Source organism: Carcharodon carcharias, chromosome 25 (assembly GCF_017639515.1).
Source record: "Carcharodon carcharias isolate sCarCar2 chromosome 25, sCarCar2.pri, whole genome shotgun sequence".
NCBI lineage: Eukaryota > Metazoa > Chordata > Chondrichthyes > Lamniformes > Lamnidae > Carcharodon > Carcharodon carcharias.
Window position 1 is genome coordinate 46,207,654 of NC_054491.1, and position 25,136 is coordinate 46,232,789.

Genomic DNA, 25,136 nt, shown 5'->3' on the forward strand with positions numbered 1-25,136 from the left:
TTGCACCCCCACTGAACACCTCCCACTGTTAACAGCACAGAGTTCACTTTGGGTGAACGGGAGGTGAGTGCACAGCCATGTACTGCAGAGCTCGCCAGGGTCACCTGTTGCTTTGCAGGCTTCAGGGGCACCAGGGGGTCGGGGTTAAGTGCTTCCCTGCCTCGGAGCGACTTGTGAGGGTGAAGTGGAGTGGGGGGGGGCAGGTGCAGCCCTGCCTCTGAGGCAATTTGTGAGGGTGAGGGGGAGCAGGGGGCAAGTGCAGCCTTGCAGTTGAGGCAACTTGTGAGGTGGGGGCAAGTGCAGCTTTGCCGTTGAGGCGACCAGTAGTGGGGGGAAGAGGGTGGGGGGGTGGTGGCGGGGGTGGTTAAAGGCAGCCCTGCCTTTGAGGCAACTGGTGGTGGGGTTGGAGGGGATGGTCAAGGGCAGCCCTGCCGTTGAATATAGCACACATTCAGGGTGGGGAGGTAGGGTGGGTGAGGAAAGTGGCCACTTATTCGGGAAACCTGTAGGAAGTGACCATTCTTCTGCGACTGAGAGAGTTCAGGTGCAGCCACATTGATAGGCACCTTCAACACCTCTTTGTTCCATTGTCTGTGACATCTTTTGATTAATTGCTCCTATCACTGTTTGCTTGTCCCTACAACCACACCACACCCCCCCCCCACCCAACTCCCCCACCTTAAACCAGCTTATATTTCACCCCTCTCCTAATATTCACTCAGTTCTGTTGAAGGGTCACAAGGACTCGAAACATCAACTCTTTTCTTCTCCGCCGATGTTGCCAGACCTGCTGAGTTTTTCCAGGTAATTCTGTTTTTGTTTTGATATGGTTGGGGTTGGGCTCCAAGCTTATCTGCCCACTCAAGCAATGCAGAGGCATCAAAGTGCCACCAAGTTCTCCAGAGCTCCCACCACTTGCTGCCACCCCCCCCGCGCCTGCCCACCACCCCCGGCCAACCCTGGCACAAACTGCAAATTCATGAATACTTGAGTGGACTGCAGAGCAGTTGTACTGTACACATTGTAGAATCTCCTTGCTAAAGCTGGCTATATAGCAGTCACTGCTGGAGGCGCTCACAGCCCCTTGCAATGTCACCATTCCGGTTTGGATCAGTCTCCCCCATGGTTCAATCTAACAGGGCAGCCATGCAGCACATTAATCTCTGACCATCCAAGTGGAGGCCAGCACTCTCCAGGAAATGTTAAGGGGCCATCACACTTAACCAGGACAAGTTCTTCGTACACCCATGCTAACCATGTCTCGCTCTTTCATCCCGCAGGAGCAGTATATCAGGATCATGGAGCTTGGTGAACTAGCTGTGTGCCTGATAGCCTACAGAGCGTGAAGAAGATGAGGGAGACAGCGACTGAGAATCCTGGCTGCACAGAGGCAGAAGCAGCAACCTCAGGAAGAAGGGGTGCCTGGGGCTCCTGCACACACTGCCCAAGAGCCACAGCGAACCATCAGAGGCCGGAGCCTAGCCACACCCAGGGTCTATGGAAGCCACCTTTCATTCCTGCAGATGACCAAGAACCAGTGTCGCCGAAGACTGCAAATGTCTAGGGAACTGGTCGCTCACATCCTGCCAATTACTGCAGGAATGGGCGCCAAGGGGACATGGAGGGCATCCACTGCCAGTGGCTGTGAAAGTGACCACGGTACTCCATTTCTATGCCAGCGGCTCCTTTCAGGGCTCTACAGATGACCTCCGTGGGATCTCTCAAGCCTCCACCTACAAATGCATCCATGAGGTCACAGATGTCATCTTCTCCATGTCACACAACTTAATGCATTTTTCCTGGGACTGGGACAGCCAGGATGCCAGGGCCATCGGATTCTCCTGGATCTCGGGGTTCCCACAGGTGCAGGATGCGATTGACTGCACTCCTGTGGCACTCAGGTCTCTGTCACTGCACTTGTTGAACTTCATCAACCACAGGGGCTTCCACTCACTGAACGTGCAGCTGGTATGCGATCACCAGAAACCCATCCTGCAAGCATGTGCACAGTTTACAGGGAGTGTGCACAACACCTACATCCTGAGTCGATCTCAGATCCCTGCAGCCTTCCAGGGTCCACAGAAGCTGCAGGGTTGGCTCCTCGGGGTAAGGGCTACCTGCAGAGGCCGTGGCTGATAACACCCATGTGGTGGCCTCAGACTGCAGCAGAGCGAAGGTATAACGAGACTCATGCTGCAACTCGCAACTTGGTGGAGCAGACCGTCGGGATGCTGAAGATGCGGTTCCGGTGTGTGGGCCGGTCTGGTGGAGCCCTGCAATGCAGTCCGTAGGGGGTGTCACACATCGTCGTCGTCTGCTGTGCCCTTTACTACCTGGTGCTGCAACAGGGAGAGGAGCTGGCTGAGCAGGAGATGGAGGAGCTGGAGGTCTCCTCTGATGAGGAGGACGCTGACAGGGATGAGGATGAGGGAGTCATTGGTGATGACAATGACAAGGATGAGGCCCTCACACTGGCTAGACAAGGCAGGCGCGCTCGGGAGGCCCTCAAAGCTGCCAGATTTGTGGAGGAGGATGACGATATGCAATGAGGTGTCCCCATAGATCCTCACATCACAGTTGTGAACGTTTGACTCCAGTCTGGCTTATCTCCATTGGCAGTGCCAATACCCTCTGTCATGGAGATACAATGGAGGCCCTAATAGTCGCTCAATTGCAGGAGGATAATGACACCATGCAGTGAGGGCACTCCACAGATCTTCACATAACCTCTGAGAATGTCTGACTCCTGTCTGGCCGAGGGCAGGTTGCTTGCGCTCCATGATCAGGACCCTCTCAGAGATGCAGCCATGAAACTTTAGACGCATCTGATGCTGTGTCCGCCTTCAGCACCTCAGCCCTTCAGGAGCTGGTGCACAGCATCACTGGTCGCAGATGCTGGTGTGACGGGGGCCAACCCTGCCTTAAAGTTGCAGAGAGCACACAGAGAGAATGAGAGAACTCTGTGATGCCTGCCCACTACATTCTGGCAGCAATGACCAGCACCGCCGAGGTGCAGGCATCAGTAATGTTTCCAGGGAGTGTGAGGCCAGACCGTCATTTTGTTTTGAAAGCTGCACGAAGCACAGGGAAGAGGCCCTGGACTGAGACACCTGCCATTATCTTGTGCAGAAAGGTTTCACATCGGAGTGGCACAAACACTGCTCATCAGAACAAGGAGCCATAGGCAGGAAGACAATTGTGGGAGTTTATTGACAATAGTGAACATTATGTACAAGTGATTAACACCTGTGTCCAGGCTGTGGAAGTAATCCTCTTTAACCATCCTAATCCTGCCGTCTTGTTGCTTCCCAGACATCCACAGCGGAGGTGGAGCAGCCTGCTGACTGCGACACTCTGTCTGTGATGACTTTAAAGGGCCGAGATCTGGAGGACCCTGGCCTGCATTCAGGCAGTAGCATCTTCTTCAGCCTGTGGAGCTGGAGCTGCTGAGGTCACAGGGAAAGGGGAGTGAGATGTGCCGGACACTCCCAGAGTCACTGGATGGATGGATCCAGAGTGTGCACCTCATCCTCCTCCCTACAGGTGCCCGAGGGCCCCTGGCTGATTCCTTGAGGAGAAGGGGTAGCTCGAGTGAGATCGAACTGACCTGCACCCTTCTCACATACACACTGTTGGAGGCCAAATATGGCATCAGCAATGGAGCCAAACCCACGCAGCAGTGCAGGAGCAACGTCCTGGACCAAGGTCTCTATGCCAGCCACCATCCTGCCAGTGTTGACAGTGCGTTGGCATGCTGGCGCTATCACCCCAGCCTGAAGGTGGGCGGACTCCTCTATCATGTCTTGCAATCTGAGGAGTGCAGTGGACATCCCCTCCTGGTGTTCCCGAACTTGCCTCTACAGCTCCAGCAACTGAGGTAGAACCAAGTCCAGACAGAGGCTCGTCATCTGACTCAGACTCAGCAGATTTCTGGCCTACAGAAGCCCTCTGAGTGCCAGGAGCCTGGTAAGTCCCTGCCGCTGCCTGCTGTGGGTCAGACAGTGCGATGTGCTCACCAGATTGTGATCCTGAGGGTACTCTAGAACAGGGTCCCACTGAGGTGTGTGTCCCTGCGATGGTTGTGGGTGCGGGTGAGCGCTGTGACTGGTCTTCAATTGGGGCTTCAGCAGATGCCTCTTCAGAGGTGTTTTCGGGCCTTAAGTCAAAGACCTGGGTCATGGACTCTGTCGCCTGTTTGGCAGATGTGCCTGTGAAAGCAAGGCGAGATAATTGGTGCATGGCAGTGGCCTGTGAAAGAGGACACATCATTCACAGCATTGTGTCTGATGGATGTTGCACTGCTGGATCCTCACTCAGTAGAGCAGCACCAACCTCAGCGGCAGCACAGGACAGGACCAGATCCTCACCGCCCAGCTGGATGGCTCTGTTTTCAAAGTTCATGAGGACCTTGATTTCAGGCATTCCTCCACCAGTCTGTGGCCTCTCTGTTTTGTTGCATGTCAGTGTGCCTTGAATATGGGGAGAGTGTGAGCAGGACGCCCGACAGGCCAGGTGATAACTATGCCTGGTATGTATGGGTGGTGAGTGGTCCCATGGAAGGGATAAGGACAACAAAGGTGTGAGTGAGAGAGTGAATGGTGATGTACTTTGAAATGTAAGTGAGATCCCTATGGATGTGTGATGGGTTTGTGAGTGTGTGAGTTGAGAGTGATGATCAGAGTGACTTACCCTGGCAGAGCGGAGATCATCACTCATCCTCTTCTGGCACTGGGTGGCTGTCCTCTTTTGCAGGGCATTGACACTGACCAGCACTGCCCCCACCTCCCAGGCTGGATTGGTGATATTGCTGCCCCTCCTGTGGCCAGAGGACATCACAGTGAACCTCCACCACATTGAAAAAGTGTTCCAGGGGCGTGTCGCTGAATCGGGGGCTGTAGTCTTCTTGCCTTTCAGGGCCATGTCTTCTGTTCAGCAGTCCTGGGCTGGAAGCACTGAGAGGGGTGTGTGCAGCTGGACTTTAAATATATTGCACCCAGTTTGTTGAAGCGCTGAGGGCGAATGGGAGCCTGCTCACCATCGAAACGGCGCTTTTCCCAGGAATGCATGATCAGTGAGGGGGGTTCGGGCTGATAGTGTGAAAGGTCACCATTCTGGCCTGTGGGTAAAACAGTCTTTTTCCTGTTCACAACCGCGCTTAACACAAACCTGCAATGATCCCGCCCCAGTACCAAAAATGCAGAAAACCGACAACAGTGATTGTGGAGAACACAGCTGGACTACAGCAAAAGAACATACAAAGGCAGCAAAGAATTGTAAAGTCTTCCCAACATTGAGGGCTGATGGCAGAACTGGTCAACATGAAACCAAAATAGGAGCAGACAAGAGGCAGACAGAACATCAGGAGGAGGAAGCTCAAAGATCCATAAATGAAGGGGTAAGTCAGACAGCAGCTGGAGAGACAACTAAAAGAAATAGAAGAAGTTACAACAGACACCTTGGAAGACGTAGAAGATAGGAACATAGGTGGTAGGACTTAGGAGCAGGAGTAGATCATAGTGAGCCTGCTCCACCACTCAATAAGATCATGGCTGATCTGGTTGTGGTGTCAACTCCGCTTTCCTGTCTGCCCCCAATAACCTTGACTCTCTTGTTTATCAAACATCTAACTCAAGCTTGAATAAATTCCATGACCCAGCCTCCACAGCCTTCTGGGAAAGAGACATTCAAAGACAAGTCCCCCTTGTCCTCACTTATCACCCCACCAGCCTCCACATTCAAAGGATCATCCTCCGCCATTTCCGCCAACTCCAACATGATGACACCACCAAATAAATCTTCCCTTCACCCCTCATCAGCATTCTAGAGGGACCATTCCCTCCGGGACACCCTGGTCCACTCCTCCATCACCCCCTACACCTCATCCCCTTCCCACGGCACCTTCCCATGCAACCACAGAAGGTACAACACCTGCCCCCTTTACTTCCCCCCTCCTCAACGTCCAAGGGCCCAAACAGTCTCTTCAAGTGAAGCAGCATTTCACTTGTACATCCCTCAACTTAGTCTACTGCATTCGCTGCTCCCAATGCAGTTTCCTCTACATCGGAGAGACCAAATGAACACCTTCGGTCTGTCCACAAGCATGACCCAGACACCCCTGTCACTTACCATTTCAACACACCACCCTGCTCTCAGGCCCACATGTCTGTCCTTGGCTTGCTGCATTGTTCCAGTGAAGCTCAACGCAAACTGGAGGAACAGCACCTCATCTTCCGACTAGGCACTTTACAGCCTTCCGGACTGAATATTGAGCTCAACAATTTCAGATCATGAACTGTCTCCTCCATCCCCACCTCCTTTTTGATCCCCTGTTTTCAATATTCATTTTTATTTTGAAATTTTTATTTATTTTTTCCCACTTATCTTTATTATTATTATTTCTTAAATTTATTTCCATTTTTATTCGTTATTTTATCCCCAGCTTTTAGCCTATTTTCGATCTTTTTCCCCATCACCATCCCTTCCCCCCACCCCACTCCCACTAGGGCCATTGTCACTTGCTCATTCTGCTTTCTACTCTTAATGTCACTATTAACATCTCCTTTAGCCAGTATCACCACCATCAACACCCCTTTGACCTTTTGTTCATGACATCTTTTGCAATCTCTCCTTTGCCTCCACCTGTCGCTGGTCTTCTATCCAGCTTCACCTGTTCCACCCCCCTTAAACATTATATATTTCATCAGATTTGTACTTCTCTTTAGCTCTGAAGAGTCATAGACTCAAAACGTTAACTCTGTCTTTCTTTCTAGAGATGCTGTCAGACCTGCTGAGTTTTTCCTGCAGTTTTTGCTTTTGTTTCAGCATCCACAGTATTTTGCCATAATCATCTGTAAATACCTTGCTATATCCTCCTTACTAATGAGATAGTAGAGGCGTAGTGGCGATCTTCAGGAATCACTGGAGTCAGGGAAGGTCCCAGAGGACTGGAAAATTGCTAATGTAACCCCTCTATTTAAGAAGGGAGTGAGGCAAAAGACAGGAAATTACAGGCCGATTAGCCTGACCTCGGTCGTTGGTAAGATTTTAGAGTCCATTATTAAGGACGAGATTTCAGAATACTTGGAAGTGCATGGTAAAATAGGGCAAAGTCAGCATGGTTTCATCAAGGGGAGGTCATGCCTGACAAATCTGTTAGAATTCTTTGAGGAGGTAACAAGTAGGTTAGACAAAGGAGAGCCAATGGATGTTATCTACTTGGACTTCCAGAAGGCCTTTGACAAGGTGCTGCACAGGAGGCTGCTCAGTAAGATAAGAGCCCATGGTGTTAGAGGCAAGGTACTAGCATGGATAGAAGATTGGCTGTCTGGCAGGAGGCAGAGAGTGGGGATAAGGGGGTCCTTCTCAGGATGGCGGCCAGTGACTAGTGGAGTTCCGCAGGGGTCAGTGTTGGGACCACAACTTTTTACTTTATACATTAATGATTTAGATGAAGGAACTGAGGGCATCCTGGCTAAGTTTGCAGATGATACAAAGATAGGTGGAGGAACAGGTAGTATTGAGGAGGCGGGGAGGCTGCAGAAGGAGTTGGACAAGTTAGGAGAATGGGCAAGGAAGTGGCAGATGGAATACAACGTGGGGAAGTGTGAGGTCATGCACTTTGGTGGGAAGAATAGAGGCATAGACTATTTTCTAAATGGGGAGAGAATTCAGAAATCTGGAGTGCAAAGGGACTTGGGAGTCCTAGTCCAGGATTCTCTTAAGGTTGAGTCGGTAGTCTGGAAGGCAAATGCAAAACAAAAACAGAATTACTTGGAAAAACTCAGCAGGTCTGGTAGCATCGGCGGAGAAGAAAAGAGTTGATGTTTTGAGTCCTCATGACCCTTCGACAAATGCAATGCTGGCATTTATTTCGAGAGGACTAGAATATAAAAGCAGAGATGTTCTGCTGATGCTTTATAAGGCTCTGGTCAGACCACATGTAGAATATTGTGAGCAATTTTGGGCTCCATATCTCAGGAAGGATGTGCTGGCCCTGGAGAGGGTCCAGAGGAGGTTCACGAGAATGATCCCAGGAATGAAGGGCTTAACATATGAGGAACGTTTGAGGACTCTGGGTCTATACTCGATGGAGTTTAGAAGGATGAGGGAGGATCTGATTGAAACTTACAGAATACTGAAAGGCCTAGATAGAGTGGACGTGGGGAAGATGTTTCCATTAGTAGGAGAGACTAGCACCCGAGGGCACAGCCTCAAAGTAAAGGGAAGACCTTTTAGAACAGAGATGAGGAGAAACTTCTTTAGCCAGAGAGTGGTGAATCTATGGAATTCATTGCCACAGAAGACTGTGGAGGCCAGGTCATTGAGTATATTTAAGACTGAGATAGATAAGTTCTTGATAAGTAAGGGGATCAAAGGTTACGGGGAGAAGGCGGGAGAATGGGGTTGAGAAACTTATCAGCCATGATTGAATGGTGGAGCAGACTCGATGAGCTGAATGGCCTAATTTCTGCTCCTATATCTTATGGTTTTATGGATTGCAGCAATTTCCCTTTGACAGACGTTAGGCTAAGTGGCCCTGCAGTTTCCTGCTTTCTGTCTCCCTGATTCCCTGAATAAAGGTGTTACATGAGTCACTGTCCAATCCACTGGGACACTTTCAGAATCTAAGGAGAAGTTTATAACCAGTGCATCTACTATCTCTGTTTTCAGTTCCTTCCTTCCTTTTACCTTTTGATTTGCCGTTTCCTATTTAAATACTTGTAGAAACTCTTACTATCTGTTTTTATATGACTGGCTAGCTTTCTCTCATGTTTTTATTTCTCCCTCTTTATTATTTTTTAAAATCATTATTTGCTAGTTCTTAAAATCTGTCCAATCTTCCAACCTACCTCTAATATTTACCGATCTGAAGAGTCATACAGACTCGAAACGTTATCTCTGTCTCTCTCTCTCCACAGATGCTGTCAGATGTGCTGAGCTTTTCCAGCATTTTTTAGTTTTTGTTTCTAGCATTGCAGATTTGACTGTGTTTCTTTCAATTTGATACTATCCTTAAACTCCTTGTTCAGCCATGGATGATATATCCTTCTCAAAGAGCCTTTCTTTCTCACTGGGCTAAGTCTTTCCTGAGAGTTATTTAATATCTCCTTAAAAGTCTGTCACTACATCTCTACTGTCCTACCTTTTAATCTAGTTTCCTAATTCACATTAGCTGCTTTAATACCCCTAGAATTACCTTTATTCAGGTTTAGACTGACATTTCTACCCTTCAACCTGAACATGCAATTCCATCATGTTATGATCACTGTGACATAGAGGCTCCTTAACCATGAGGTTATTGATTAATCTAGTTCTGTCGAAGGGTCATGAGGACTCGAAACGTCAACTCTTTTCTTCTCCGCCGATGCTGCCAGACCTGCTGAGTTTTTCCAGGTAATTCTGTTTTTGTTTTGGATTTCCAGCATCCGCAGTTTTTTTGTTTTTATATTGATTAATCCTGTCTCATTGCTTATTACCAGGTCAAGGGTCCAGGTTCCCTGGTTGGCTCTAGAGTGTATTGCTCTAAGAAATTGTCCCAAATATACTCGATGAACTCATTTTCCAGACTACCTTTCCCAACCTGATTCTCCCAGCCTGTCTATAGATTAGGCCAGACATTGCAAAAATGCTAAAAAAGCATAGATATCGATTAAAGTCACCCATGATTATTGCACGCCCCATTTATTTCTTCCTATATACTCTGTCTTGCAGTGTAACTACTGATAGGGGTTTTTAAACTACTCCCACAAATGACCTCTTAACTTTACTATTTCTTAACTCTACCCAAACTGATTCTATATCTGCTCTTTTGAGATAAGTTCATCCCTCAATACTGTACTAATGACATCTTTAATTAGCAGAGCTACATCAACGTTTCCTCGCTTCCTATCTTATCGAAACATCAAATACCCTTCAACATTCAGGTTCCAGCCTTGGTCATCTTGCAACTATGTCTCTGTAATGACTATCAGATCATACATATTTGTTTCTATCTGTGCTAACAATTCACCCATTTTGTTATAAATGCTGCATGCATTCAGATACAGAGCCTTTAACTCTGCTTTTTTACAATTTTTGCAATCTCTGGCCTTATCTACTGGTGCACTCTTATGTTTGTACTCTCTGTCACTTCTTGCCACACCCTGGTTATCATTACTGAAATCGCTACTCTGCTGTATTACCTCATTGTTTCCCTTTGATTGGTACATCTTCTTTCACACAATCCCTTCCTCCCACTATTTAGGTTAAAGCTCCCTCTATCACCAGCTCACCAGAACAGTTCATGTGTAGACCATTAAACAGTGCAACTCCCACTTTCCCCAACACTGGAGCAAGTGCCCCATGAATCAAAGCCCATTTCTCCCACACCAATCTTTGAGCCATGGATTCATCTCTCGAATCTTATTTGCTCTATGCCAATTTGCTCGTGGCTCAGGTAATAATCCAAAGATTATTACCTTTGAAGTTTTGCTCTTTATTTTAGCAACTGGCTGCTCATGATACTTAAGCAGAACCTCTTTCCTAGTCTTAGCTATGCAAATGGTACCCACATGGACCACAATCACTGGTCCCCCTTATTTCCACTGCAAGTTCCTCTCCAGCCCTAAGTAGATGCCACGAGCCCTGGCATTGGGCAGGCAACACGGCTGTCTAGACACTCGCACTCAGCTGCAGAGAACCTTGGACTATGACATCCCTTACTATCACTACCTTCCTATTTTCCCCCCCCGCCCTCCCATCCCGCTTGCATGGTTTCCTGTACCATGATGCCATGGTTATCACCCTCTTCCAACCTGCATCCCCCACTTTCATCTGTGCAGGCTGCATCAACCTTGAACCTGTTGGACAATTGCAAAGGCTGAGGCTCTTCCACTTCTATCACCTAGATCCCCATACCTGCCTCACTTGTAGTCACATGCTCCTGTCCCTGACCGCTGACCAAATCAGATGACCCTATCCTAAGGGTGTGACTGGATCCTGGAATAAAGTGTCCAGGTAGCTTTCCGCCTCCCTGATCCATGGTTGTTGTCTGTATCTCAGCCCCCCAGCTCAATGAGTCAGCAGAAGCTCCTTAAGCTGTAGACACTTACTACACGGTGTTTGCATGGATCGCACTAGCATCTAAGAGTCCCACATTCTGCAGTTGCAACACGTCACCTGCCCTGCCATCTTTATTATTTGTTAATTAATTATTATTTTGTTAAATAATTTACAATTAATAAGCCCTACTACTCCCATTAAGCTTTACTACTGCTAGTAAACATTACTACTAATGAAACCTTATAATTATTAATAAATTGCACAAGTTTCAAAGATAAACAAGCAAAAGACTGGTCAAACTTGATTCAGAAAATTGGTGTGAAAAATCAGGGAGGAGAAAGTCTAGAAAAGGAACTTGGTGGTGGAAAAAAACCACGGAATGTGGCATAAAAGAAAAGAAGGAATTGTTAAAGAAGCGTAAAGAGTCAGGGCTTAACAAAGATAAACAACAGTACAAAATGGCCAAAAGGAATACACAGGAAGAGACTGCTATGGAAAACTACCTGGCCATGGAAGAAATATGTGAAATGGACTAAAAGGTATCTCCGGAAAAGCAGCTGCTAGAGATAGGTTAGCAATACTTGTAATATGTACAATCACTGATACATGTGGAGGAACCTTAGTGAAAGAGAATGGAATCAAAGAGAGGTGGGGCTAGTTCTTTAACTAATTTATGAATGAAGAAAACCTGAGAACAAAGGCAGAAGAGTTAGCTGCATATCCAGGAATGACAACGAGCATCAATCTGGAAGAAATCAGAACAGCACTGAAATAGACTTATTCTGGGATGAAGGGCTTATCCTATGAAGAAAGGTTGAACAGGTTGGGCCTATACCCATTGGAGTTTAGAAGAATGAGTGGTGATTTTATTGAAACACATAAGATCTTGAGGGGATTTGAAAGGGTGAGTACCAGGAGGATGTTTCCCCTTGAGGGTGAGACTAGAACTTGGGGCATATTTTAAGATTAAGAGATTTCCCTGTTAAGACAGAAATGAGGAGATTTCTTTTCTCGCAAAGGATCATTAGTGTGTGGAATTCCCTTCCCCAGAAAGCACTGGAGGCTGGGGCTTTAAATTTATTCAAGGCTGAGTTAGACAGATTCTTGTTAGGCAAGGGGTTCAAGGGGCAGACAGGAAAGTGGCACTGAGACAACAACCAGCTCAGCCATGATCTTATTGAATGGTGCAGCAGGCTCAAAGGGCCAAATGGCCTCTTCCTGCTCCTATGTTCCCAATGGGATGAATGAAAAATGGCAAAGCAGTGCAACTAGATGAGATACCAGCAGAAGTATGGACCTGCCTAGGTGAATATGGGATCCAGGCACTGAACCAATGACGCAGTTGTGTTACAAGGGCATGGAGGTATCTTAATTGATACCAACATTCAAAGGAAAGGGGTGCATTCGACATTGCAAAAACTACCAAGGAATTAATCTCCTACTACATACTTTCAAAATATGGGAGAGAATCAAAAGCCAGAGACCGAGAAAAATAATGGAATTGATGAAGGTCAGTCTGAATTCATAACCGGAAGAAGACATTTCTTTTGAGAGCAATATTGGGAAGACCAATGCAACATGAAGACTGTATTCACCAATATAGAGAAGGCTTATGACCAGGTACCTAGGGTGGAAGCTTGGAGATGTGCTAGAACTCGTGGAGACCCTGAGAAGTACATATGGCTGTTACAAGACCAGTAGAAGGAGTGCCAGGCAAGAGTAAGGAGCAGTGTCAGGGAGATGGACAGTTTCAAAGTCAACCTCGGATTGCACTGAGGTTCGGCACTGAGCCCCTTTCTTTACCTGATTGTCATGGATGTTTTAACTGAGCAAGTGAGATAGGAAATGCAATGGTCAATGATGTTTTCAGATAGCTTTATGTGATGTACACATGACTAAGTATCTGGAGAACTGGAGAAAAGTCAGGAGTATTAAGTACAGTGGACCAAAGACCCAATGTAGGATTGTCAGTTTGATCCTATATAGAAGAGAGTTGGAGTGAATATGTAAAGATTATGGGTGAAGACCTGGAGAAAGTGAATAGCTTCCAGTATCCGTGGTGCAGGGGTGGGGCATGGGAAGTAGTGCCAGAAGATGGAATTATGGGAATGGAAATTAAGCAATGGATTAGCTCCAGGTGATATGTTTGTTCATGTAAGGAGTGACAAGATAGCGAAAGCAAAATGTCACATGGCGTTATGATATACTGACTATAAAGGAGACTCAGCTTAAACATGAACAGGAATGGGAATAAAAACATTCCTGGCAGCAATATACTCAGGAGGAATAGGAAAAAGAAGAATAAAAGAGGCAATGGAAGCATTGAACAAAGTTTTATATTATAATCCTACAGAGGGATGTAGACGATTCAAAACTGAATCCATTTGGTTAGAGTTAAGGAAGGGAAAAGGAATCCTTAGATTGCTTCATTTTTATGATAGACCCCAGTTAGTGAGAAGGAGATGAAAGAGCAAGTTTGGAGGCTAACTTCTGAGAATTGTAAAAATAGTAGAGCAATAATGGTAATAGATTTCAAATTCCCTAACCTGGAATTCTCTAACATTATTGTGGGTGTCCCTACACCAGATGGACGGAACTCCATTAGGTGGCTCACCACAACCATCTCAAGGATAATTTAAGATGGGCAATAAATTCCAGCCTTGCCTTGGCAATGTTTACATCCCATAAAATAATAAGTAAAATAAACTTGGAAGAAACAGTGAAGAATAATGAGGGTGATGAATTTATAAACGGTGCGCTGGAAAATTAGCTTCATCACTCTGTTTCTACTCTAATGAGAAATGAAGGAATGCTGGATCTAGTTCTAGGAAACAAAGTAGAGCAACTGAAATGCACTACAGTGGGAGGGCATCTGGGTAATAGTGATCATAAAATAATTTGATTTTTCTTTGTCCCTTTCCATAACTACTTTAAATCTAAGGTGAAAATCATTGGTTAGGCCTCAAACAGAATATTGTATATGATTCCACATTCCAGGAGAGATATAAAGACCTTAGAAAGGATGCTGAGAAAATATAGCAGGAATGAAAAATTTCAGTTATGAAGAGAGTTTGGAACATGGAGAGCTAATCAATAACCTAATAGAAGTTTTCAAGATGACAGGAGGTTTTGATAGAGGAATAGAGAAAAATTATTCCCCCTGGTAAGTGGGTTAATAAGCAGAAACCATAGATTCAAGATCATTGGCAAAAGATTAGAAGGAAGGTGTGGAATAAGCTTTTCACTCAGTTATCGGAATCTGGGACACTCTGTCTGAAAAGGTGGTGGAAGCTGATTCTATAGTTTTAAAAGTGAGTTGGACTAGGACCAGAGGATGAGGGTTATGGTCAAAAAGCAAGGATGTGGAGCCAAGAATGGTTGTTCTTTCAAAGGGCCAGCACAGGCAAGATGGGCTGAATGATTTCCTGCCTTGTTGAATTTCAGTGATGGTGAGAAAGGATCTAGCAGAGATCGGCTGGAAACAAAGAGTCACAGAATCATAGAGCGGTGACAGCACAAAAAGAGCCCATTTGACCCATTGTGTCTGTGCTAGCCCTCTGAAGGGCCTACTCACCTAGTGTCACACCCTCACCTTTTCCCATAATCCTGTAATATCTTTCCTTTTCGGATAATGATCCAATTGCCTTTTGCAAACCTCAATTGACTTTGTCTCCATCACACTATCAGGCAGCGCAGTCCAGATCCTAACCAGTCATTGCGTGAAACAGTTTTTCCTCATGTCACCATCAATTCTTTTGCCAATGACCTTAAACCTGTGCCCTGTAGTTCTTGATCCTTCCACCAGTGGGAACAGTTTCTCCCTATCTACTCTGTCCAGACCCCTCATGATGTTGAATCCATTAACAAATCTCCTCCCAACCTTCTCTCCTCCAAGGAAAATACTCCCAGCATTTTCCACTTGAGCTACATAACTGAAGTTCCTCAACCCTGGAGCCATCCTTGTGAATAATTTGTTTTATCAATTCATGGGATGTGGGCTGACTAGGTCAGTATTTATTGCCCATCTCTATTTGCCCTTGAGAAGGTGGTGGTGAGCTGCCTTCTTGAACCGCTGCAGTCCATGTGGTGTAGGTACACCCACAGTGCTGTTAGGGAGGGAGTTTCCAGGATTTTGACCCAGCGACAGTGAAGGAATGACAATATATTTCCAAGTCAGGATGGTGAGTGACTTGGAGGGGAACTTCCAGGTGGTGGTGTTCCATTGTGTCTGCTGCCCTTGTCCTTCTAGATGGTAGTGGTTGTGGGTTTGGAAGGTGCTGCCTCAGGAGCCTTGGTGGATTCCTGCAGTGCATCTTGTAGATGGTACACACACTGCTGCAACTGTGCATCGGTGATGGAGGGAGTGAATGTTTGTGGAATAACCCTTAACACCCTCTCTAATGCCTTCACATCCTGCCTAAAGTGTGGTCCCCAGAACTGGACACAATACTCCAGTTGAGGCTGAAACAATGTTATATACAAGTTTAACAGAGCTTCCTTACTTTTGTACTCTATGCCCCTATTGATAAAGCCTAGAATACTGTTTGCTTTATTGACTGCTCTCTCAACCTGCCAGCTTCATTGATTTATGAGCATATACACCCGAATTCCTCTGGCTCCAGGGGTCGAGCTGGGGAGGGGTGAGACGGACTGGATTGCAACACAGAGAGAGCCGACATAGATCTGATGGGCCAAATGGACTTGCTCTGTACCATAAATCACTCTATGGATGGAATCTTCTACCTTTAAGGGAATTTAAAGAGATGGGATGGTGTCATACCTGAACCCTGCTGCCTTCCCACCTCCGCCAGAAGTAAGTTCTGGGCATAGGGTCCACGGTGAACCTGCCTGTCCCACTGGTTATTCAGGCCCTTAATGGCCAATTAATGCCCACATAAGGGCCTCATCCTGACACTGCTGGTGTGAACCCAGCTATGGGTGGGCCTGTCGCCATGAGGCAAACACGGCAGCTAAACCATGAAGCAGCTGGTTATCTCTGGGGTGGGAGAGTCCCTTGATTGAAGGCACTCAATGCCTAATCGAGGGACTTGACATCGGTAAGGGGAGGCCCACTGAAATCCCACTAACACCTCCCTCGTGACCCCTCACCCCATGAACTCTGCTCCCCTTGGAAATGTGTTTTGCCTAGCTTGGGCTGGGTCACTCTGGGACCCTGCATCTCCAAGCCCATCCTTCTGGCTTGAAGATTGTCATTGCCTGTGTGGAGTTTAAGAAAGCAATTAGGAGAGGAAAGAGGAGATATGAGAGAGCTCTGGCTGGTAAAAGTAGGGAAAATCCCGAGATATTCTATAGGTATATCAATGGGAAGAGGATAACCAGGGAAAGAGTAGGGCCCATAAGGGACCAAGGGGGCAATCTATGGGTGGAGCCGCAGGACATCGGTAGAGTGTTGAATGAATACTTCACATCCGTCTTCACCCAAGAGGATGAGGATGAAGGTATGGAAATGGGGAGAGAGACTGTGAGCTTCTTGAGCAAATTGATATAGGGAGTGACAAGGTGTTGGAGCTTTACGGAACACCTTCGGTCTGTCCGCAAGAATGACCCAGCCCTCCCTGTCGCTTGCCATTTCAACACTCCACCCTGCTCTCTTGCCCACATGTCCGTCCTTGGCTTGCTGCATTGTTCCAGTGAAGCCCAATGCAAACTGGAGGAACAGCACCTCATCTTCCGACTAGGCACTTTACAGCCTTCTGGACTGAATATTGAGTTCAACAATTTTAGATCATAAACTCTCTCCTCCATCCCCACCCCCTTTCCAATCCCCCCCTTTTTTCCAATAATTTATATATATTTTTCTTTTCCCACCTATTTCCATTATTTTTAAATGTATTTCCATCCATTGTTTTATCTCTACCTTTTAGCCTATTTCGATTCCTTCACCCCACCCCACCCCCACTAGGGCTATCTGTACCTTGCTCGTCCTGCTTTCTACCCTTAATTAGCACATTCCTTAGATAATATCACCACCTTCAACACCTCTTTGTCCTTTTGTCTATGACATCTTTTGGTTATCTCCACCTATCACTGGCCCTTCATCCAGCTCTACTTGTCCCACCCCCCTTAAACCAACTTATATTTCACCTCTCGTCTATTTTTCCTTAGTTCTGTTGAAGAGTTATATGCACTCAAAACGTTAACTGTGTTCCTCTCAGATGCTGTCAGACCTGCTGAGTTTTTCCAGTTATTTTTATTTTTGTTTTGGATTTCCAACATCTGCAGTTTTTGCTTTTATATTAAGGTATTAGAGGTGTTGGCAGGCTTAAAAGTGGACAAATATCCAGGTCCAGATGATTTGGGTCCCAGACTGCTGAGGGAGGCAAGGGAGGAGATCGCAGGGGCTCTGACCCAAATTTTTAATCCCTCTCTGGCCTCGGAGGAGATGCCAGAGGACTGGAGGACAGCTAATGTGGTTCCGCTATTTAAGAAGGGTTGTAGAGATAAGCCAGGGAACTACAGGCCAGTGAGTCTCACATCAGTGGTAGGGAAACTATTGGAGAAAATATTAAGTCCAGAACTGTGTAAAAACAATAACAGTAGGGTAATTATATTAGGTGTTTTCAACTTTCCCAACATTAATTGGGATAGACATAGCGTTCAAGGCTTGGATGGAGTGGATTTCTTGAAATGTGTTCAGGAGAACTTTTTAGGTCAATATGTAGAGGGTCCAACAAGGGACGGTGCATTGCTGGACCTAATTCTGGGGAATGAAGCTGGACAAGTGGCTGAGGTAGTGGTGGGGGAGCACTTTAGTGATAGCGACCACAACATGGTACAGTTTAAGTTTGTTATGGACAAAGAAATAGGCAAGTTACAAAAAAATGTTTTGGACTTGGGGGGTAGTGGATTTTAGTAAAATAAGGCAGGATCTGGCCAAGGTGGACTGGGAACAGTTACTTGTGGGGAAATCTACAGAGGAGCAGTGGGGGGTGTTCAAAAAGGAAATGGGGAGGGTACAGGCTCAACATGTTCCCTCTAGGGTGATAGGAAGGAGTAACAAGCCCAGGGAACCATGGATGGCCAGAGATATTCAAGATACGATGAGAAAGAAAAGAGAAGCTTTTAGCAGGTACAAGGGAAGCAAATCAGCGGAGGCATTAGTGGAGTACAGACAGTGCAGGGTGGAGCTTAAGAAAGCAATTAGGAGAGCAAAGAGGGGATACGAGAGAGCTCTGGCTGGTAAAAGTAGGGAAAATCCCGAGATATTCTATAAGTATATCAATGGGAAGAGGGTAACCAGGGAAAGAGTAGGACCCATAAGGGACCAAGGGGGCAATCTATGGGTGGAGCCAGAGGACATCGGTAGAGTGTTGAATGAATACTTCACATCCGTCTTCACCCAAGAGAATGAGGATGAAGGTATTGAACTCAGGGAGAGAGACTGCGAGGTTCTTAAGCAAATTGATATTGGGAGTGACAAGGTATTGGAGGTGTTGGCAGGCTTAAAAGTGGAAAAATCTCCAGGTCCAGATGATTTGTGTCCCAGACTGCTGAGGGAGGCAAGGGAGGAGAGCGCAGGGGCTCTGACCTGAATTTTTGATCCCTCTCTGGCCTCGGAGGAGATGCCAGAGGACTGGAGAACAGCTCATGTGGTTCCGCTATTTAAGAAGGGTTGTAGAGATAAGCCAGGGAACTGCAGGCCAGTGAATCTCATGTCAGTGGTAGGGAAACTATTGGAGAAAATTCTGAAAGAGAGAATCTATCTCCACTTGGAGATGCAAGGTTTGATCAGGGAAAGTCAGCATGGCTTTGTCAGAGGGAGGTCATGCCTAACAAATTTGATTGAATTTTTTGAGGAGGTGACCAGGTGTGTAGATGAGGGTAGTGCAGTTGATGTAGTTTATATGGATTTCAGCAAAGCCTTTGACAAAGTCCCACATGGGAGACTTATAAAGGCGACAAATGCACATGGGATACAGGGAAATTTGATAAGGCGGATTCAAAATTGGCCTAGTTGTAGGAGACAGAGGGTGATGACAGAAGGATGCTTTAGTGACTGGAAGCCAGTGTCCAGTGGCGTACCACAGGGATCTGTGCTGGGTCCCCTATTATTCGTCATTTATATAAACAACATAGACGACTATGTGGGGGGGTAGGATTAGTAAGTTTGCGGATGACACAAAGATTGGCCGGGTGGTTAACAGTGAGGTTGAGTGTCTTGGGCTACAGGAAGATATAGACGGGATGGTCAAATGGGCAGATAAGCGGCAGATGGAATTTAACCCGGAAAAGTGTGAGGTGATACACTTTGGAAGGAATAATTTGACAAGGCAGTATTCAATGAACAGCATGGCACTAGGAAGTTCTGAGGAACAAAGGGACCTTGGCATGTGTGTCCATAGATCTCTGAAGGTGGAGGGGCATGTTAGTGGGGTGGTTAAAAAGGCATATGGGACGCTTGCCTTTATCAATCGAGGCATAGATTACAAAAGTAGGGAGGTCATGTTGGAGTTGTATAGAACCTTGGTGAGGCCACAGCTGGAGTATTGTGTGCAGTTCTGGTCGCCACATTATAGGAAGGATGTGATTGCACTGGAGGGGGTGCAGAGGAGATTCACCAGGATGTTGCCTGGGATGAAACATTTAAGTTATGAAGAGAGTTTGGATAGACTTGGGTTATTTTCGTTGGAGCAGAGAAGACTGAGGGGCGACCTGATCGAGGTGTACAAGATTATGAGGGGCATGGGCAGGGTGGATAGGGAGCAGCTGTTCCCCTTAGTTGAAGGGTCAGTCACGAGGGGACACAAGTTCAAGGTGAGGTAGAGGAGGTTTAGGGGGATGTGAGGAAAAACCTTTTTACCCAGAGGGTGGTGATGGTCTGGAATGCGCTGCCTGGGAGGGTGGTGGAGGCGAGTTGCCTCACACCCTTTAAAAAGTACCTGGATGAGCACTTGGCACGTCATAACATTCAAGGCTATGGGCCAAGTGCTGGTAAATGGGCTTAGGTAGGTAGGTCAGGTTTTTTTTCACATTTCGGTGCAGACTCGATGGGCCGAAGGGCCTCTTCTGCTCTGTGTGATTCTGTGGAGTTGGCAGAAATGGCGGAGGATGATCCTTTGAATGCGGAGGCTGGTGGGGTGATAAGTGAGGACAAGGGGGACCCTATCATGTTTCTCGGGGGGGGGGGGGAAGTTGTGAGGGCAGAAATGCGGGAGATGGGCTGGACACAGTTGAGGGCCCTGTCAACGACCGTGGGGTGGAAGACCTTGGTTAAGGAAGAAGGAGGACATGTCAGAGGAACTGTTTTTGAAGGTAGCATCATCAGAACAGATGCGACAGAGGTGAAGGAACTGAGAGAATGGGATGGAGTCCTTACAGGAAGCGGGGTGTGAGGAGCTTTAGTCGAGATAGCTGTGGGAGTCGGTGGGTTTGTAATGGATATTGGTGGACAGTCTATCACTAGAGATTGAGACAGAGAGGTCAAGGAAGGGAGGGAAGTGTTAGAGTAACTTACAAAGATTACAAGTGATACTCTGGCTATGATTAGAAAGGGAAGATTGGAACAGGTGAGAGTAGTTCTACTGAGCTGAATGACAGTGGATAGATATTGGAAGAGGATGGCATGGTCACTATGTCAGAGGCCACAGACAGGTCGAGAAGGGGGAGGAGCAATAGTTTACCTTTGTCACAGTCACATTGTGACTTTGATAAGAGCCCTGCATCATTGTGGCAGAGGTGGGAAAATGACTGGAGGAATTCAAACATGGAGTTCCAGGAAAGATGGACATGAATTTGGAAGTCAATAATAAGGTGAAAGAGAGGTTAGAAATGGGCAGCGGTGCTCACGGATGGTAAGGTCAAGGGTTGTTCCAGGGAGATTTAAAGGAGAGAGGGAAAGCATCTGAAGAGAGAGAGAGATGTTAACAATATCAGCTAACTGGTGGACTTGGAAGGGAAGTTAGGAAATGAGAACAGTGATCAATATAGCCCAGGAACAATATATCCCATTAAAAAACAAGACCATGGATGAATAAACAGATGAGGGTAAAATTGAAACTGAAGAAAAAAGGCACCTAGTAAACACACAGACAACATGGCCCGGGGGTGACAAAAGAGGAATCTGAAAACATTAGGAAAGAAGTCAAATAAACAATTAGCAAGCCAAAGATAAACAACATAATTAAATGATCAAGGAATATTAAAAGAAATAGTAAAGTATTCTTTGGAACATGCATAACAGAAGAAAGATCAAGATAGAGATAAGGTTAAAAAGAGACATCTTTTTATATTTTTATAAGTATGTATTACATCTATTTAAACATTCATTAGAAATGCCACAGATCTGACAAACAGCTCATATTATTTCTACATTTAAAGAGCAACATAGAAAAAGTCGAGGCAACTATAGACCATCAGCTTAATGTCAGTGGCAGCAAGGGGAATGGTATCAGAATGAACAACACATTAGCTACAAAACAGAAAAGAGCAGAAGGTTCAAGGTGTTTACCCAGACAAGTAGAAGGTGCCAAGCAATGTTCCACAATAATCAGTGCTGGCCACCATTTATAAAAATGATTTGGACTCAGGAATCAGAAGTACAATATCAAAATATGCAGATGATATCAAATTGGGGGAGCACGTGTTAACAGAGAAGAGGACATAAAAAGATACAGGAAACCATTCGTGAATAATGGGCAGAGTTGTCTGCCTGTCGGGTGGGTAGGCCCAACCCAACCTCCAGTGGGCAGGGAGCCGATCCCCACCAGAGAAGTGGGCCCCGCCGCCATTTTACGTGGGCCAGCCAATTAAGGCCCACCCAGTGTGATGTCCGGCGGGAAGCGCTATGTGCTCCCTGTGCGGGGGGTGGGGGGGGGGATTCCCCAAGAGCGAGAGTGTGCTCTTTCACACATGCACACGACAGAGCCCACATCTCCCTGAAGCTAAGTGCAGCCTCAGGGAGATCGCTTCCACTTTGAAAAAGATTAAATATAGAAAAAAAAATTCCCTAATATGTCCCCCACCCCATGTGACAATGTCACATGTTCATAATTTACAGAATAACTTTAATAAACTTTTAAAAACCCTGTACAAAACCTCATCCCGCCGGTGGATGAGGTTTCATGTTTTCTCTATTCCCCACAGGGGTTCCTGGCCGACCCACTAACCTGAAGGGTGGATGGGCAGGTCCTTTAATTGTATAATTGATCCTGTCAATGGCCTCAATTGGCCATTGACAGGTCGGCGGGAGGACAGCTGATCTCGCTGCGCCCCCACCTTCCTGAAAATTTAACTGGAGGGGGGGTGACATCAGGGGTTCCGCCTGACATCATTCCCCATCATTTTACACATCAGCTAGCGGGCCCCACCCCCTGTTCACAGACAGCAAAATTCTGCCCAGTGTGCGGGCATGTAATTCACAAATAAACTTCAATATGGATTGTGTGAAGTGATACATTTTGGTGGGAAAAATAAGAAGGTCACATGTTCTTTGGAAAATAAGTATTTAAACGAGATAGAAGAGCACAGGGACCTGGGAGTCCACCAAGACACATAAAACCATTAAAAAAACGATCAACTCACTGGGGTTGATTTTTAGGGGATAGATCTTATGTTAAACATGGGTAGAAGATTGGGTAGACCATGCCTGAGGCACTGTGTACAGTTCTGGTCTCCATTGGAGGTGTATGAATCTACTAGAGAGATACAAGTCCTGAGAAGCTATACCCATCAGGAAAGGTTGAACAGGCTGAGGCTCTCTCAGCTCCAGAAAAGGGAAGACTGAGGGGTGAAGGGGATGGGAGTGGGGGAGGGAGGGTGGGGTGATGGTGGCTGGGGATAGTGAGAGGATGAATTTCCATAAGAGAGAAGATTCTGTTCAGCTGACAAAAATTTGAAGAAAGACCAGAGAAATCTGGGAAAACTGGCAAAGATAGCTTGTGAGAAAATTACAAAACAAGTTCACTCCTTAAATTAAATGTCAAACAAGAGTGATCCCAGAGCACACCAGCCTACTGCAAGATCCAAGCACCCACCTTTAAGCTGTTCCAGAGCAACTTTCACCTGAAACACTCTTACCTGAATGAGAGGTTGTGTCTGTGAGATTCTCATCGAGAGTCTGCCACTGATCTCTGCTCTTAGCCCAGGCTTTGCGTTTCCTGGAAGTGCTGCTCTCCCAACAAGATGGGCTTTGAGGGGATGAAAGCTCCATCCGTCACTCACTGCAGAATAACATCAGGTAAAGGGGTTTCTGAAAAGTGACCAATAAGCTCCCATTTCTATAGCATCTTTTGCAACTTCAGAACACCCACAGTGCTATCGAAACGTTGACAATGTGATGTAGAAAACAGTGCACAGCACCCTCCCACAAACAGCAAAATGATAATGAGCAGCTATGTTTTAGTAACGCTGGCTGAAGGATAAATATTACCAGGATCCCAGGTGAACTCTGAAATAAAAGCCAAATACTGCAGATGCTGGAAATCTTAAATAAAAACATAGCTGGAAAAACTCAGCAAGCCCAGCTTCATCTTAGAGCAGGTCAACAAAGAGAGATCGTGTTGGTGTTGGTGATGGAGCTGGTTTCAGTTCAGTTGTTAGTGTTGGTGTTGTTGTTGGTTTAGTTGTTCATGCCGGTGTTGGTTTAATTATTAATGTTTAGTTATTAATGCCGGTGTTGGTTTAGTTATTAGTGTTGGAGTTGGTTTAGTTGTTAGTGCTGGTGTTGTTGATTTAATTATAGCATTGGTGTTGGTTTAGTTATTAGTGCTGGAGTTGTTGGTTTAGTTATTAATGTTGGTGGAGAAGAAAAGAGTTGACGTTTCAAGTCCTCATGACCCTACGACAGAACTTGAGTTCGAGTCCAAGAAAGAGTTGAAATATAAGCCGGTTTAAGGTGGGTGGGGGGGGTGGGTGGAGAGAGAGAGAGAAGTGGAGGGGGTTGGTGTGGTTGTAGGGACAAACAAGCAGTGATAGAAGCAGATCATCAAAAGATATCACAAACAACAGAACAAAAGAACACATAGGTGATAAATTGGTGATATTATCTAAACGAATGTGCTAATTAAGAGTGGATGGTAGGGCACTCAAGGTATAGCTCTAGTGGGGGCGGGGAGAGCATAAAAGATTTAAAAATATTTAAAAATAATGGAAATAGGTGGGAAAAGAAAAATCTATATAATTTATTGGAAAAAAACAAAAGGAAGGGGGAAACAGAAAGGGGGTGGGGAAAGAGGAGGGAGCTCAAGGCCTGACGTTGTTGAATTCAATATTCAGTCCGGAAGGCTGTAAAGTGCCTAGTCGGAAGATGAGGTGTTGTTCCTCCAGTTTGCGTTGGGCTTCACTGGAACAATGCAGCAAGCCAAGGACAGACATGTGGGCAAGAGAGCAGGGTGGAGTGTTAAAATGGCAAGCGACAGGGAGGTTTGGGTCATTCTTGCGGACAGACTGAAGGTGTTCTGCAAAGCGGTCACCCAGTTTACGTTAGGTCTCTCCAATGTAGAGGAGACCACATTGGGAGCAACGAATGCAGTAGACTAAGTTGGGGGAAATGCAAGTGAAATGCTGCTTCACTTGAAAGGAGTGTTTGGGCCCTTGGACGGTGAGGAGAGAGGAAGTGAAGGGGCAGGTATTGCATCTTTTGCGTGGGCATGGGGTGGTGCCATAGGAGGGGGTTGAGGAGTAGGGGGTGATGGACGAGTGGACCAGGGTGTCCCGGAGGGAGCGATCCCTACGGAATGCCGATAGGGGGGGTGAAGGGAAGATGTGTTTGGTGGTGGCATCATGCTGGAGTTGGCGGAAATGGCGGAGGATGATCCTTTGAATGCGGAGGCTGGTGGGGTGATAAGTGAGGACAAGGGGGACCCTATCATGTTTCTGGGAGGGAGGAGAAGGCGTGAGGGCGGATGCGCTGGAGATGGGCTGGACACAGTTGAGGGCCCTGTCAACGACCATGGGTGGAAAACCTCGGCTAAGGAAGAAGGAGGACATGTCAGAGGAACTGTTTTTGAAGGTAGCATCATCAGAACAGATGCGACAGAGGTGAAGGAACTGAGAGAATGGGATGGAGTCCTTACAGGAAGCGGAGTGTGAGGAGCTGTAGTCGATGTCGCTGTGGGAGTCGGTGGGTTTGTAATGGA

At 46.5% G+C, this 25,136-nt stretch overlaps 1 protein-coding gene across 4 annotated transcripts in view; it reads right to left on the reverse strand.

Moving 5' to 3' along the window:
• Positions 1–25,136, reverse strand: part of tespa1 (thymocyte expressed, positive selection associated 1) — a 91,790-nt gene that overhangs the window by 60,053 nt on the left and 6,601 nt on the right. For 2 of the 4 annotated variants that reach the window (XM_041174623.1, XM_041174624.1), the window contains one exon: positions 23,077–23,248. In XM_041174623.1, the coding sequence (XP_041030557.1) occupies positions 23,077–23,209 (133 nt within the window). In that variant the 5' untranslated portion in view covers positions 23,210–23,248. The remainder of the gene's footprint in view (positions 1–23,076; positions 23,249–25,136) is intronic. The other 2 variants (XM_041174621.1, XM_041174620.1) reach the window with 1 other exon arrangement.